The sequence below is a fragment of the Aptenodytes forsteri genome, unplaced genomic scaffold (assembly GCF_000699145.1).
Source record: "Aptenodytes forsteri isolate BGI_AS27 unplaced genomic scaffold, ASM69914v1 Scaffold146, whole genome shotgun sequence".
Taxonomy (NCBI): Eukaryota; Metazoa; Chordata; class Aves; order Sphenisciformes; family Spheniscidae; genus Aptenodytes; species Aptenodytes forsteri.
In genome coordinates, this window is record NW_008795128.1 from 6,717,273 (window position 1) to 6,734,583 (window position 17,311).

General features: G+C 42.0%; 1 protein-coding gene across 1 annotated transcript in view; it reads right to left on the reverse strand.

Annotated features, from left to right (window-relative positions):
* The window catches only part of PLA2G4E (phospholipase A2 group IVE), a 25,768-nt gene extending 11,566 nt beyond the window's left edge, over positions 1–14,202 (reverse strand). The window contains exons 1-7 of the mRNA XM_009277558.1: positions 14,176–14,202; positions 12,533–12,605; positions 4,332–4,468; positions 3,882–4,013; positions 2,567–2,607; positions 1,595–1,637; positions 945–1,008 (exon numbers count right to left, since the gene is read on the reverse strand). Of these exons, the coding sequence (XP_009275833.1) occupies positions 945–1,008; positions 1,595–1,637; positions 2,567–2,607; positions 3,882–4,013; positions 4,332–4,468; positions 12,533–12,605; positions 14,176–14,202 (517 nt within the window). The remainder of the gene's footprint in view (positions 1–944; positions 1,009–1,594; positions 1,638–2,566; positions 2,608–3,881; positions 4,014–4,331; positions 4,469–12,532; positions 12,606–14,175) is intronic.
* Between the last annotated feature and the right edge of the window lie 3,109 nt (positions 14,203–17,311).

The window sequence follows — 17,311 nt, forward strand, 5'->3', positions numbered from 1 at the left end:
TGTAGCAGAGCACAGTTCTCTTTGGAACTGGTAAAATCTCAGTCCCTCTATCATATTTCCTTTTTATTCAACCTGTAGTATTTCTTTTGAAATAATTTCTAACACTTACAAAAATAATGTCTGGTGTTTTCTGGCCTTCATATAATAAGCCCCAGATATGTCTTTTCAAGTAATTGAAAAATGGTCTTTATATAGAAAGGCATCAACGCGGGTTCAAGGTGAAATACACTCTGTAAATCCAAATACTCAAAGGTATATAGTCAGCCTTCAAAAGAATTATTTTCAGCCCCGTCTAGCAAACTTCTTCATTGTGACAACTGAGTTCAACTGGATCATCCACGTGCTAAAGCAGTTTGCTGGATTGAGGCCATCAGGAGATGTCAGTGTGATGTTTTAAAAATTGCATAGGAGATACACAGGTCTACAAGCATGGACTCGACACGGTAGTGATGTACTGCTTAAAAGGTGCAACAAACGTCTTTGGTAATACACTGTGTGTCACGTGTTTCACCTACTGGCATATTTTATATTGTTACTCCTAAAGAAATTTTAAGAAGTTAAACTGATAAAAGAGGCCCAGTCCTTATCCTGCTCATTTTCTTTATCTCTGAATCCAGAAACAACAGGAATTTGCTCCAGTTTAAGACTCAGAAAATTTCAATTCCCTGCACAAACATTTTGGAAAGTTACAAGCATCTGACAAGTTGTTATTAGAGAGGAAAGTATTTTGTGGGGAAACCAGACCACATGCTCATCACACCACATTCTCTAATAATTTGTGTATTTTTGACCAACTACAGCCCCCTCCAGAGGCCACTGACATCCGTGGGATTTTGTCTTGCATCTTAAATAACTTTAAACCAGGGCATTCAAGCATAAAACACTGAGCACTTTTGCCATAAAGTGGCATCCAGATTTGCTCCATAAGTCAGCAAAATGCTCACCCGTACTGTTCTTTCTCAGCCTCCCGTCGTTCACCTGCACCTCCAAACACGAAACCTCACGGGACTGTAAAAGACAACCAGGTAAAAAGGTGTTTGCTGTCAGCAGAGCTCTGCCTCGGCCAGTCCCTCGGGCACGTGCGGGGACAGGGGCTTGGGGCGCGCACCTCAGCAGAGAGATGGTGCCAGCCTATAACCCCCCTACCAGGTCTAGGGAGGTGGCATTGGGTTTCCACATGGGAAATAACGAATCATGTAGAGACGAGGAAACAAAAGGGATCTGCTTGCTCCTGCTTGGAGAAGCAGTTCCGCAAGGGCATGGGGGAGGACCGGCCACAGGGGAAGGGGTTCAGGGCAGGATGCTCAGCCCGGCTCTCCCCGGGCAGACGGAGGGATGTCGTCTGCCTGAGCCCAGCTCTGTTTAGGCAGAGGGGAGCGCTGGCGGCAGCTCACAGCTTTCGCAGCTGCAGCCACTCCCAGCATGAGCCACTAGTGGAGACGGCGTGGGAAAGCCAACGCCGACACCAGCTTTAGCCTGCCTCTCAGCCAATGCCTTCATGCCACCGTATGGAGCAACTGCCCAGTACCTTTGATACTAGCTTTACAATAAGCATTGCTATATGGCAGGGAAAGGATTATGAAATAAAAATTACCACTAAAACTCCATTAGTAACAATGTTTTCAGGAGGATCCGGACTAAAAGACAAAATGGAAAACAATCAATTCAAAACCAGCACTCTCTTTTTTCTGTTTTTTTTTTTAACTCTTCTTTAATCATTATTTCATTATCTTTATCTTTAAAAGTCCACCTTTGGACAGACAGCATGGGCAAACAGCATCAGAAATTCTAGCTGGACATTCAATCCAATTTGCCTCTCATAGGCTTGAGTCTGAACTTTATTTATGGAGATCTGCTGAACGGAGGAGCTCCTCACTGTATCAGACAGGACAGTTTTCTGACACACTGAAGCAAATTTGCACAGGGATGGCATAATTACACTATTGCCCCATATTGCTCAGTTCAAACCTGGGGGATCAGAGCTGAATAACTGATGAATTCATCCAACATGCCATAACAAAAAAGGAAAAAATATTACCATTTACCTTAAAAATCAACAGCAGCACTAGGACTGATTTACATGCCAATTCTCTCCATTAACTGTACAGGCAGCATAGAAACACAGTAAAAAAATTTTTTTAATCTATTCCCACAACTAAAATTCCAAGTATCATTTTCCCATGTTCTTATGACAAAACAAACCTCTGGGATCCCACAGTAAGGAACAAGAGGAGTTTGAAACTTAAAACTTTGGCCTGTGCAGAATACCCCTTGCAGCCTAATGAGCAGCAGCCATCAGGGACATCTTTATGCTCCCATCAACATCTGTGTTTTCTTCTCCATGTGTCTGGATGCCCGGTGTAGATGTACGCACATCATGCACTGTCATGCACCCCTTCTCCATTAAATGCCCTACACAAGCGTTTCCTGAACACCCAAAGTTCCCCTCTACTTTATTCAGACAGTGACAGTGTTAGGAGGCTGCAGGTGTAAACTGATGTTTTGTGTCAGTAACATTTTGTCTCTGGCTTACATTTCTGTTGATTGCCTATTTGACCTTACGCACCTGCTCTCCATTGTGAATTCAACCTCCAGCTCCTCTTTTCCCTGCAAAAGAAAATGAAGACAGTCACTGCAGGTTGGTCTTCCTGTGAAGAGAGATACCCTACAGGAATCTGTGCTCTTCAGGTGTCTCTATAAGCCAGTGTCCACTTTTTGTTACTGCACATACAACAGATTTAATTTTCTTCATGTTGTATCTGTTATACTTCTAGTGTCACATGCTCCTAATGTTATATCCATTATTTTAGCAGACTCCTAGTTTAGACCTTGCAGGACAAATGTAATACATACTGCAGGGCCTCTCGGCGGTTGCTTCCCCTTTCTGCAGTCATAGGTTCAACCCTCACTGTTTCACAGGCCACCTGCAACTCCCTTTTCCCTTCCCCTCCCACAAGCTCTCACACTCCCCACTGATCCTCAGCATGAGCGAGGCTGGATTTCTCCGGTGCATCCAAATCATCCTGCCCCTCTACCAGCCCTCACCCACAGCCTGTGCAGATGGGCCTGTGGCACATTAACATGGTGGCACATGAAGGCATATGAAGCCCAGGGTGTTCTGGAGGGTGTACTTTGGGTTGGTGGAGTCTGCACAAGTAGACTCATTGCGTGCTCAGACTTCATCTTTGTCTTTTGTATTGCCTCCCCCTGAAATTTCCTTCCTCCTTTGCAGGTTTTGGTGCAACTCTCATTATCTTGTTGCCCTCCTAGTGTGAGCACTAAGGAAAATACAGCATGGAGAGCCAGCCTTTCAAAAACAGGTATCAAATCAAATCAGTGCTCACTCAAGTTAAGTATTTCTAGGCCTAAACACTGCCCTTAAAACTTCAGTATAAAGTTGTCTCAACCATGTAAAATTGAGACCTGCTGAAAAACTCACTTTTTTAAATAGTTCAGCTATGCAAGTGTTATGTTCATTTTCCAAATAAGCTGAATGCCACATTGGGTTTGTGGTTTATGACTGCAGATCACTACTTTTATATTAGCAGATCATAACGCACAGCTCAGAACCACCAGCTCCAACTGCAAAGGAACGCCCAAAACTATTGGGGTAAACTCTTGATATTTTGACATCAAGGACAGCAACCAGACAATCAAGTCCAATAACGCTGGCCAACTCTGTCTGTAGAAACAGCAGCCAAAATTTGCCATAATTACAGAAGCAACACTGGGCATCAACCCCTGAAACAGATGGACATACACAGGTGGCTAAATGGACAGTAAGAAAGGCTTGTATATGGGACACACGAGAGGAAAGCTGAGATAACCACATTCTCACCTGACCACATCCCCTTAGCTTTGTCCTTGAATTTTATCCATACCTGTGGATTCAGCTGGAAACATAGCTGAATGTTTTCTCCAAGCTGGATTTTGGAGACATCAAAGAAAACAGTGAGGAGATGGTCATCCTGAGTTATGTTGTCCTCATCACAAACTTTTAGCTCCAGAATGTTCTGGGATTAAAAAAAAAAAATATATATATATAAGGTTTAACAAACATAACATGCTACAGATATTTCATTTTAGCTGAAGGAATTTGGGAAAGAAGTTCAAGAATGAAAAAATAGAAATTTTGCAGTTGCTCTCTACAGACTTTATTGACGATGCAGGCAGATAGATACAGTCTTATCCAACCATTGAAAGCTAAATAGCTACAGTAAAAGAGTGTGAATACTTTGTAGGGGAACTCAGAAAAACCCACAGAGTGGAAGGGCTATATGGTAGTTCTGATATCTGGTAAGAATACCTGTTGGGGATAGCCGCGTTCCTACCTTAACCTGGCTCTGAATTGTGAAGTGGAAGGTTTCGTTCCACATTGGGTTCTTGCTGTTCTGGACTGTCTTGGTGCGGAAATGCTGCACTGAAGCTGTTGGCAGGCTCAGGCTCACGTAGCAATCGGACTGGGTTACTGTTGAAGAAAGGGAAAGCGTGAAAGCAATGGACCAATGACACACATCTAGTACCCCATAAGGTGTTGCACTGCATGAATTTTTAAGCTCCGTACACAGGACAATATGCAGAATGCAGGCCAGGATACTAGTTAAGGTACCATCAAGCCAGTGCTAGATAACCAGCTTGCTTTACTCTTGTGAAAGCCCAGCAGTTTCCTCTTCTTCAGAACTACTTCTTTTAATTGCTGGAAAAGCAATAAACATTCAAAATATGCAGTTACATTGCATTCCTTTTCAGAGATACGTAGCCAAACTGCCTATTTATATCAGACTTCAAAGATTTTAATGCTGAAGAGCCATTCATATGCACAGGGCCATGCACACACATGGCAGTCTCACAGGGCTGGGCACCGTGGACGGTTCAGCTGCCTGTCGGGAACACGAAGCAGTTAACATTAGCAGCTGTGATGGGGGCTACCAGATGGACAGAGCCCAGCTCCTACATACTGGGCTTCCACAGGTAGGCATGAACATGCCTTAATGTTTCTGGGGTAGCTCTGGCTGTAAGTTCTGACTTGTCTACTTTCTGGAGCATCCTTTCTTTTCTCTAGCACATCTGGCTGCTAATGCGGGGGAGGCAGGAGCTCATTGCACTGAAGGTTCCCACGAAGCCCCTGCATGAAGGCAGGTCTTCCACCAAGGCACCAAGACCTGATCTTGGTCTGTTTTCTTCCCTTTTGGAAAGTTAAAGAAGGGAAACACATATGCATACCATAGAGCTCAACAACAGCTTTTCAAGAAAAAGAAATCAAGCAAAAAAATTTTCAAGAAAAAAAATTAATTGTCTGTGGAGATGAATTGCATTTAATCCTCTGTGAAGTGGATTAAAATGAGCACATATAAGAAAAGCATTGAAATGTTGAACAGTTTGATGGTATAACATTTGCTTTGAGAAGCAGCAGCTGTACTGGCAAAAACTCTGCCTCAGGAAAGCTGTATAAAAAAACATTGCTTAATGTCACTATTTTCACCTGCATCTCTGTGCCTCAGTCAGAGTAGTAAAGGTATTTGCAACACTTGATGTGCAGGTGAAAGCTTGTCTGTGCTTCCCAGCACAGAGCGAGCTGACGTTGCTTCTTTGCACAAGATTGTATTGCTTTGCTGTTTCAATTAGAGGCATGTTCAGGTCATGAAGTTCACCTACAAATTTTACTGTTTCCAGATGTAGGGAGAGCAGCTTTAGTGTTTTTATTTTCCTTTCTCAGCTGAAGAGGCCAGTTGTAAAGTTTGGCTTCCCACCTGAGCTCCATCGCAGGTGGGGGATGTTCAGGGCCAAAGCTTCAGTATGAAACAGAGGTTAGCAGCAGTCTGCAGTGCTTACATCATCAACAAGCACTTTTGTTCTGAGGTCAGAATAATCTGCCTGCAAATATGTTTTGTCATCGTTATTAGGAAATAAAAGTCAAATGTGAATCATGAGATTAACACTCCTGTGGACCCACACTCAAAAGTCAGGGATGATCACCCTACAGAACATGATCTGTTAGTTAGGGACAACAACCTACACAAGCGCCAAAGATAGCGTGGGGGAGTATTGCCCATAAATGCCAATCCTATCATTACCATTATATTTCCTCTATTTGTAATGCCACCTACTCAAGCATTCCTGCCTTGCATAGCAGACACACCTTCATCTGAATAGACTTAAGTCTTGTCCCACTTAGTTTTACCAGTAGACCTGTCTTTGGGAAACACAGAATAATTGACTTGGCCCTTTATTGTACTCCATGTGTAACTGAAGAATTAACAAAGCCCGTCACTTTTTTTTTCCCCTGACTCCCCTGAGACTTAAGTCATCTTTGTTTGAGTAACTCCGAACAAAAAAAGAGTAACTTTGACTGATTAAGGTAGTTGTGGTACATACAAGGATATATAAATTCTAAAAAAAAAATCAAAACACATAGAGATCACCTGAGCTTCTAACAGTCCTAATAGTTCTCAAACTTCTGTGTGCATACAGGAAATGTCCATATGAAAATCTTTTTTGGCTCTTGGGAAGTCCAGACTGATATTAGCACAGACTGCTGTCAGCTCTTGTCCCACTAGGAGGAGGATCAGAAGGACACAAATGCATAAGTCTGAGTGATCCAAAGTTTATTTCATTGACATTTCCCAAATAGCAATACACGCTCTGACTACGTCTGTTGCAAAGAACAAAGTATTATTTCAAAAGCCCATCAATTTTTTTTTTTTTCTGTAAGTGATCACTGTCTGCTACTGCACTGTATCGTACACCTTTAAGAAATAACTACTTGTCAGACAGCAGAGCCCTACTTCTCATTTAGATCTCTGACTTTCTCTGGGGGACTTCTGACATGCTTCCCTCTTCCCATCTGCAAAATGTGTTTGGTGATGCCTTTCGTACTTCAGAGGTGTCCTCTGAAACCTAATTACTTCTTGTTCGTGAAGTATTTTCCAGTTGTTATGAGGGAGGCACTTACAACACCCAGGAACCTTTTTTACACATCTCAGATACCTCAGGCCCATATTCTGCCCGACCAGCTCCAGGCACAAGCAGACGTGAGAACTGGAACTCCACAGCGTATCCTGTACCCAAGCCGGTCAGTCACGCCGCAATATCCCATTGCCTTGTATCAAGCGCCTCTTCACGTACATGTACAAGGCTCCCATTGCCAGCCGCATGCAAGCAAATCATCGTTACCCTGGTATGTAAGCCTAACCACCACCTAACTATGGTGATTACACTCACACATGGTACATACAGCAGAGCTTCACAGCAGCGATCTGTTGTGTCCCTCCCCTGGACCATGACACGTGAGCAGCCGCGAAACGTGGTTGGGGTGGCAGCTGTGGTATCACTGTGGGGCAATATCCTGCCAAAAGCAGGTGTGGCAGCAGGTGTTTATGACAGCACGGTCTCTTCGTCCAGTTATTACACTAAGTTTCTAATTATCTTCCAGGATAGCAGCAGGACTGGATCTTAATTGTGCTTTACCATTAGAAAGCATTACAGTGACATGACCCATGCTCAGAAACACCATAGCCTCAGCACCACGCTGCATCCCAGACAAGAGCAGGGCACCAGCTGTTCTGGCTGGACCTAAAAATCTCACCTGTCTCATAGACAGCTCAAGTTCAAACAGGGCTAAACCAAAAATTTTTAATTTTAATTCTACCTCCTTTTTTGATGCTAACAGACACAACCTCCAGCCCACAGGTAACCTGGGCAGAAACCTGGACATCCCTCCTCCTCTTGGACTGCCTTTAAGTGCTCACATTGAGGCTATTGGTAGGGGATTGATTTTTTCATGACTGTTAGGGTATAGTTTTTCTTGTTGTGCTGAAGGGATCCAAAGAATGTGGTCTCAAACACTGTTTGCCCAGATCATCTCCTTGATCCTATCTCCCCTCACTTGGACCCATCCATGTCACAAAATATAAACTATCACCACCAGCTGAGAAAAGCATTTTTCTTCTTCCTCCCACACTGTGGAGCTGAGCAGAGATCTGGCTGAGGGTGGGTGGACAGGCAGGCATTGCTGTTTTCTAGAGTGGAGAATATTAGATAATTTATGATTGGAACTTTTTATCTTCTCTTTTAAACAAGAAATGTGGGTTACTTCGGTGAAAGTAAACATCTTCCTTCTCAGGGCCCTTCACAGTCAGACTATCAGAATTCATTCAGTCCTGGGAGATCAGTTCCTGCCTCCAGGGAGCATTCAGCATTAATCTCCTAATAGCTAAACTTCAGTAAAAAGCTTTCACACTTTCTCCCACCCTGCCCTTCGCATTGGGTGGAGCACCTTACAAGTATCCCTATCACTATTCTCATTTACATCCCTCCTTAAAACATCCCTTTGCTGAGATGTTGCTAAATAGCCTTACTTCTTTTTCCCTGTTTTCTCCCTTGTCGAGCTTTATCAGTCCACATCCTCTTATTTTATAATGAGATTTCAAGCAGCACGTAAAACAATAGGCTGTTGGAACATGATTACAGCTGCTTACACGATGAAGTAATACATAACAATGAAACAATAACAACAGCGCAAGAACAAAACACCAGAGGAAGTCTGCAGGTTCCTGCAATAAGTATCACTTTGGACCGTAGTTCCTTGAACAATAATGTATTTCACTGGCTATATTTCTTTTCAGGATCTCAAGGGCCTTTTCATGAATTGATCTCATATATGGCAGACCTGCTACTGCAATGCCGTAAAATACAGGTTTTTGATAAAAATGTAAAACATACTTAATAATTTTGTAAAATATTGTACCCGAAATAATATAAGCCTTATATAAAAAAAAACTCCAAAACTTGGAAGTTTTCAAAATTAACAAGCCGAATTTAAAAAAAAAAAAATTCCTTCAAAGCTTAAAAAAAAAATCATTTTCTTACTAAGAAAATGCTGAAGAATATTTTTAACTCAACAACAGTCAAGGTCCATTTAGCCCAGCGCCCACAGGCAGTGTCCACTGAGGGCTCTTGGATGTTTTCAGGAAGCAGGGAATGATGGCTTAAAATTGCTCAGCTCAGTGTCCCCATCCAGTTGCCAATTTTTACCTTTTTGTATAACCCTTAATGCTCTGTTTCATTTTCTTTTTCATTTGTTAATGCCACTTAATAATTTTGTTTCTCTCCAGTATCTTGTTCTTTAGCCCCTTTGCCTTTTTTTGGGAAGGATCTTTGGTCTTGTTAGGGATGGACATCAGTGTCAGAGGAGAATATGCCCCACATTTAGTGGTGGGTGTCTAAGGAAGAGTATAAGAGGGCAAGCATCATATAATGCTCTCTCAGCCCTCACATTTTAAGATCCAGAGACTTCCTAAGCCAGCCTTCACTGGATTTTTCTTCTATGAACTTGTCCAGTCTCCACCTGGAACCCACATAAACTTTTGGCATCCGTGATCTCCTGCCGTGGGGAGTTCCCAAGCTGAACTGCATGCTGCAAAAAGACATGTCCTTCTGTTTGTTCTGGACCTATGGTGCTTGCCCAAGGACTGTGAGAGGCTGAGCTTGAACTCTGAAATTCTCTGCAGAGAAAGCCCTGTTTTTAAGGGTGCATTGGATTGGTGCACATCCAAGTCTCACCCCATTAGGGAGTCGGGACGCAGATGGGACACACACCCAAATCTGGGAACTGGCAAGTGTTCACAGGTCCAGGAATATCAAGAGCCCCAAGGAGCCTGATGGGGACGTGGGTGTGCTCAGTGGGAAGGGAAAATGAGGAGAACACAAGGCACTAAATTCACAGGTGGTATCAATGATCTCAGCTATGCATCAATACACAGGTGGAAATTAGCGTTATAATTTCCACACTGATGGATCAGTGGGAAGAAGAGACAGAATAGCGCAAGGGTGCATTAAAGAGATTCAGGGTTTAAAAAGCAGAATGAATTTAAATTGTCTTAGATAAAAATACTACCTTATGCACTGAACTTCCATTAAAGGTCTTGTATTATCTATTCTGTGGGAGATGTTAGTGAGGTTTTTGAGAGTCTATTTTTATGAATTAATTTTCCCATCTCTATTACCTGGAAAATGGAGCAGATAGACCAATAATGAAGTTAACCTGCAGCACCAGGTTGAAAGACCTTCTAAACAGTAGATGAGTATTAAACAAAGTGACCCAAAAACTCTACAGAAATCTAGTGCAAGAAGGGATCGAGAGGAGAAAATAACAAAATGGGATTAACCTGGGAAACAAAAGGATGGGCATGATTGGCGAGACATAGAAGGAGCTCATTTAAAATGTTTAAAATCTATAAGATCACTGAGAAATAGGTGACACTTGCCAACTTGTTCTATTTAGAAAAGTTTGCAGGAAAAGGAAAGGGACAAAAACAGAGCTGGGAAAAGGAAGAATGAGAAAAAAAATCAGTGTTAGGAAAATGGTACTGTAAAGAAGTCTACATCACTGGTGATGGAGGTCCACATGCTTCTGGGTTTCCTAAGGCTGTGTCAAGCTAATCTCTAGGGAACTGTAAAGATGGCTGAAACAACTCAACAGTATTCCCCCAGTTTTACACACAAACGAGCAAAACTTTGTACAAGTGGTACATTTTTTTATCTTAAGCCTCCCATTTTGCTGCTTCTCAGTGAAAGTCACATACAGTTACCAACATGCAGTTTGCACTTGCTTTTACATTGCCAGTGAGTTTAACCAGAGGTTAAATTAATTTATTAAAACATTTGAAATATAGGTTCATTTTATATGATAAAGAGCATGTCATTGAAATATGTGACTTCTACAAGTCTGGCTGCATAGAAAACTACGTCCTGAAATGGTTTAAAAGCAGATCTTTCTGATAAATGCAACTGACAAATTTTACGCTCAGCAAAATCAAATGTTACTGGAATTAAGCAGCTGTCAATCAAAACCAGATTCGACAATTAAGCATAAGCAAGGCAGTGCCATGACTGGTATGATTTTCTTTTCCTATATGATAGAAGTACCCAACAAGCAAAACATTCACGTTTTGCAAGTATTGTTTTTGTTTTGTTTGTGCAAATTTTTTTCCCCTCAATATTTTGACTGATACTACCATTTCAAACAGATGATAGCTTGGCAATGTTGGTGGTGAATGTCTGTCATTCTGTTTTGCAGGCAACATCCAGTATATGCTTCAAAGTGTAAGGCAGAACAGCCTCAGCCTGGAAAGCCTGTGCTGCGGCTTTACTGCTGCTCCAGACCCTGTGCCACACTCCAAAAGCACCTCTGTCATTCAAACTGCTCCTTTAAGCAGCTTTACGGGCTGGTGGGACGTGCCTGGGAAGCAGAAATGCCTGAGAATTTCAGCACCTGTCCCTTGCCCTAGAAACTTTCTAGTATTGGGAAGGACAGCATCAACACATAGGAAACTCCCTTCAGAATAAAAATAGTTTCAAGGCAAAAATAAAAAGCATTGATCTAGATGAGAAAAAGGTGGAGAGGAAGTTTGGTAAGCTCATTATCATGCAGATGGTTTAATAGAACATGATTATGTGGGGAGATATCTAAGGGCTGTAGTTTTCCATGCCTCTTTCTTTCAGTTCAGAGTGCACGTTTGTACTTTCAAATAGGTTTTAGCTGTAGCAAGGGGTTTCTCTCCAGCCTGTAACTGAGCTTCAAATCTCCTTTCCGCACTTTAGAAGTAGTCCAGTGGGAAGGTTCATACAGACTTTTCTTCCCCATACATTCAGCAGCAACAAAGCATCTTACTTCTCTTCAGTAAAAATTGGAGCGAGAAACTCTTCTTCATATACCTTTGGTCTCTAGAGAAACTATAGCAGAACTCAAAGCAAATCACTTTGGAAAGCCCCAAACAAATGTCTTGTCTTGCATTATTTTAACTGAACAAATTTAGCTTGGTCTGGTTCCTATAGAATCTTTTTGGATTCAGACCTTCTTATTTGTATAAATGAATAAATGCAAGACAATCAGCCATCTCCTCAGATTGGAGGTGATTGACATTCATACCTTTTTCCCCAGTGCTTTGCAGTTCAGATATTTATGGAGCATTAATAAACTTTTACGTAACTATCATTCCTGGAGATTTTGTAAAAATAACTAAGAATAGGAAAAGCTAACAGTGTGAGCCCTCAACTAAGTTGTGAAACATGGCTGTTCCAATGGCTGAATCAAATTTGACAGTCCGTTAGAGATGTCAAGTATGCAGTCCAGAGCTCACGTAAAATATTCTGTGATAGGCCCAGGGATGCACAAGGTGGACATTACTGTAAGAAGGAACCATAGAAAGAAGTGCCCCATCTAAACTTCTTATTACAGCCTTCCCTGTGAATAAAAACTTTTCTTTGCAGATTCAGATGTGAAACATTTTATGTATTCTGTGCAAACATCTTCTGAACTACAACTGGTGGCTAGACTTCAGCGTAACACTGGCAAAGATATAAGAATAAATAATATCTTCTAACTATGCTACCTCATCTTCAGCATACCACAGTCATGCAATTTCTCTCTTTCTCCTTTTATAAATACTCTGTACTGTTTGTGACACTTGGTTATATTCCGAGTAGTTTTACAAGCACGCAGATGCTCCAGGGGTATAGCAAAGATACTCACACAAGTCTGCTTTCCTGGCATTTTTCATCCGTATGATTTTTACGGTGAGCAAGTTGCATGGAGAGGGTTCTGTCTGTTGAACAGCATACAAAATGCGTGGGATGAGCATGCAGAGAGAAAGAACGGAAGCACAGTCAGAGATAGCATTGAATTAAGTGTTTCAATTCCAACCATCCTAAACATTTCTGAACTGAGATTCTTCCTTGTGCATTGTCTTCTCCTTCTTCCTAGAAGGTGTGGCCAGAGACCCAAAATGTACATTCAATCACAGACCAAACCTCTGATGTCCTCCATTTTCCATTCTGAGGAAACTTGTGGTAATCCTCAACTTGAGGTGTCTGACTCTTACAACCCAATCACAGAGAAGTGTATGATAGTGAGCCTTGCTGTGTTATTAATACAGCTGACACACATCTTGGTCTGTGCAAATTCAAAGGATGTCATATATATCCACTATATTTCACAACAAACAGCAGACAATCTAGCAGGGCAGGAATTAGTGACGATATCATGGTGTAACGATGCTGCTCATCAGCTGGTTTATAGCCATATAACTCCATTGTTATGTTTGACATAGAGCAGTGCTGGCTCTCAGACAACGAGGACCTGAAAAGCGTCTTCCAGAGACCTGTCCCAGACTTCTCAGTAGGGGGGAGTGAAAGCAACAACTCTGGAATTATTTCTCTCTGAATAATTCAGCTCATCCAATCTTTCTTTAAGCAAAGGTCTCAGGAAAGTATCGATGGAAGTCTTGGGAAACCACCTAAACCTAAGTGGTTATCAAAAGACATTTAACAAACCTGCCAGAAAACTGGTTTGTTTTTGTCGTCCTCTCTCATCCTAAGCAAGGATCAGACAAACGTGGTACTTAATCAAAAGTATGGGAGCTGAAGGTAAGGTACTTTGTTCCCTAGATAATTGTCTTTTTTAAAGGAATAAAAGGAGGAAAAACTGCACATTTAATGCTCTAAATGACAAAAAGAACCCCACCAAAACCAATCAAAAAACCTCAAAAAATCCTTAAAATAACAAACAAAACAAAAAAAAACAACCACCAAGAGGAGCAAAAAAGAGTGAAACTGTAGTGATGCAACAAACACATATAAGAGACAGTTCATGCACACTACCTATAGAGCAGGGAATATCACTGCAATGAATACGTAGATCAAAATATAACAATGTGTCACCATTCATTCCCTTATGCCCAAAATCTCCCACAGTTTTTAAGAGAGCTATATTTAACACCTTACATAATATTAGTTTCCTGGCTTTCCCCATGCACTCATTGATATTAGTGACACCTCCTTATTTTTCCTCCATGGGTTGTTTTGCCTAGCCCAGTTGGGTGGAAGCGAAGGACAACAGCAATGTACAAAAAAAATTTTATTTTTTTTTTAATTGGGGATTTTCAAAATAGTTAAATTACTGCAGCATTAAAGTCCTTGCATTCCTGAAGGCCAAAACACAAGGTAGGCACAAAACCCAGGCAGAAGCCTCGCTTTGCTGTCAGCCTTGGTGCTGAAGAAGAAAACTCAGAGCTGAAGGTATAGGAGGTGGAACGCCACCTCCCACAGCAGGTCCCCTCTGCCGCCAGGGGGCTGCCCGCACAGCTCATCGCAGAGCCTCCTCTTTCCTTTTCTTACCTGGCTCTTACTGTAGAACAGCCCCATGGTGGTCTTTTCTGCGTCCGAGCCAGGTGCGAAATGTGGCAGCAGATGGGTACGGAGGAGTCTCGGCCAGGCAGCTTCGCGTGCTTTAAGCTGCCGGGAGCAGGCAGGCAGGTGTGTTAGTGCCTGACTCAGCACCACCTCACCCCGCCACCACCACTTGAGCAATCCCCAACTCCTCCTCCTCCTCTTCCTCCTCCTCCTCCTCACTGCCCGGGAGGTGAGTGCGTTCTGCACACCTGCACCAAGGCGCAGACACCCAGCCTCCAGCACTGCAGAAGGTTGGTCTTTGTCCCTCTAACTACAGCTGCATCGAGACCCGAAGGGGATCTTCCCTTCACAGATATGGGCACAGAGCAAATGTTTTATACTTTTAAGCATCCCCATCACTTCTTGAGGAGGCCACAGTGCTTTTGCACACTGGAGGGCTGTCAAACTGCAGTCCCTTGTGCAGAGGTGGCTGGCGCCAGCCAGGATCCATCTGGCTGCCCAGGAGTGGGCAACAAGGACTTCTTTGACCAAGGACATCCGAACAAACCATTGTGCAAAAGACTTTTTGTAGCTTTTTATTGCTTATAGGGAGTAGGTGGGTCTTTGCTTAAAGACACATTGGAAAGAATTTTTTTATCCCCATCTCACTTTCCATTTCGCTTGACTCAGGCAGTAAGCTGTCTTTCAGCCAAGGAGTTATTGCAGGACAAATACTGCATGAAACAATTCCCTAATCACCTGTTGAAACTGTAAGAGTTTCCATTGTAAAGGCAAAGCTTTAAAAGCTCACTCACTTTCTCAAATTTTTTACTTCGTGCATCTGAATTAAGGTGCTTGAGTGAATAACCTCAAATAGGATATATTTCGGAGGGTGAAATTAATATTGAAATTAATGTTAATTATTCTTTATTTTCTCACCTATTCTTTATGTCCTCACATTTATAAGGCTTCACTGTGTAGGGCACTGCTAGCATTATGTGAGGTAGTCCCGGTCTCAATGAGGGAGTACAAAAAGTGAGTACACAAGAGGTAACAAAATGGGAGATTTTTTTAAAAAACATCATCCTTGCTATTATGAAATTTAACAGAAAAAGAAAACTCAAAATAATCTCATTTCACTTTGCAATGAGTCGAGAACTGATTTATAGGGATAACTTCACAGACATGACATTATTTGAATTTCATAAAACATTTGGCATTTGAAGACACTCTAACTTAAGAACTAGATGCAACAAATATTATCCAGACATTAAACAGATTAAGGATGGGTAACCACCAGATCACAAAAAGCAGTAGTCAAAGGAAGGTACCCTTAGCGGGAAATATTCCTAAAGAGATTGTAAACAGCTCAGTTTTAAGCCTGCTGCATGTTTTTATCAATGATCTGGAAAAAAATTTTTTTTTTTTAATCACTATTGGCACCCTGTTTCAAACAGAGGATATTGAAATATTGGGGAAGCTGAAGGAAAGAGTCACAGAGTGATCTGAGAGTAGGAGGAACTCCCTCGGAGAGGGAAAGGCAGGTTTCATATCAGCCAGCAGGACACAATGCAGAGATATCCCAGTGCTGACTTGGGATGCAGCACAGCTATGTCAGTACAGTAATTAGTCATGGTTAGAAGATGGGCTAATTAGCCCTGATGAAAAGCAGGGTTAATCAGGCTCAGGCTGTGTCATGCACCTATCTGGCTTCTTTCCATTCTGTTGTTGAGTAAGTTTCCCCTGTAAAACAGACTGAAACAGCTTCCATCCTGCTCTGTTTCATTTCCAGCAAAAAGGTCTAGAAACCATGGGAGTAAACCCAAAGATATCTCCGGAAAATACTCAGATGGATCCCGTGAGCTGATATTCTACTGTCCTGGAGCTGAACCACAATTACAGCTGCCTCACACATGGAAGGCTAATAATCTAGATTTAAACGTGCAATACTGTACCTGGAGACAGGGTTATACCGTGCTCTTTCAAGTGTTTCAGGTGCATGAACACAATGAACATACTCATAGATGAAAAACCTGGCCCACTCCTCCTCTTCCACCACCCAAGTTGCTCTAGGATGCACCACCAGCTGTTTTATCCATAGGAGAGAAATCTTTTTCTCCCATCCATTTCCTAGAACTTTTTTCCATACAAACAAATTTGTCACTTCTGAGCATAATCAAGACTCTGATCTCAACACCAATTCTGCCTTGGTGACTCAGTCTGAAGTTCATTGCAACAGTAGGAGCCTTTTATTATCAAAAGGAAGATAATCCCAAGCGTTTTCTGAGCTGCTGTGACCAGCCTCTTTCTGTATCACAGCTCCACAGTGCAGGGCTGCTATTGTGAAAGACCGAGCTTGTGATCTGCCTGTTGCAGAGCTGCGAGAAGAGAGTCTTTGGCAGCTACCTTCCCCCAGAAGACCTCTAGGATTTTTGATGATGAGGAACCACTCTCTCAGGACAACCGCTGCAAAAAGACCATTTGCAGGGAAGTGTTGAACAGTTGCAAAAACTATGGCTGGAAGGGAGCTCAAAAGGCCCTCTTGCATTGCCGTACTCTATGCAAACATCTAGCAACCACTTCCCATCTTACGAAACACTGGGAGAAACTGCAAGGTAATCTTTCAGGAACAGTCAAGGCAGGTGAAGATGAGTGAGACAGGACAGTCAGCAGCAACTCCAAGAGAAAATGAAAGGAAAGTTGGGCAACATGACTACTACTTAGGCTGAATATAGGTGGTTCTGTGAATAGCAGCTCAGAGAATTCATTTGACCACATGAAACAAAGATGACCTAATTCAGGGGTACTTTTTATTGATGGTGAAAACTGTATAGATTTTTACAACACTGATAGTAACTTAAGAAACTTATATTCAAAGATTAGTGAAGAAAGCCAGTTAAATAAAAACCTTATAGTGGACAGACAATCAAATCAGAGATGACAACCTTCAGTGTGTCAATAATTAAGCAAGACCAACACAATGGATTAGCTATTCCAGTTCAAAGGATTGCTGTTCTGCCAAACAGAAAAGAAACATAAATACTGGTTTGAGTCACATTTTAATGTGTTACATATTTCATTATTATCTTACACAACTCTATATTAGTTTATTCGGAATACATGTATCAAAAGGTAAAGTAAC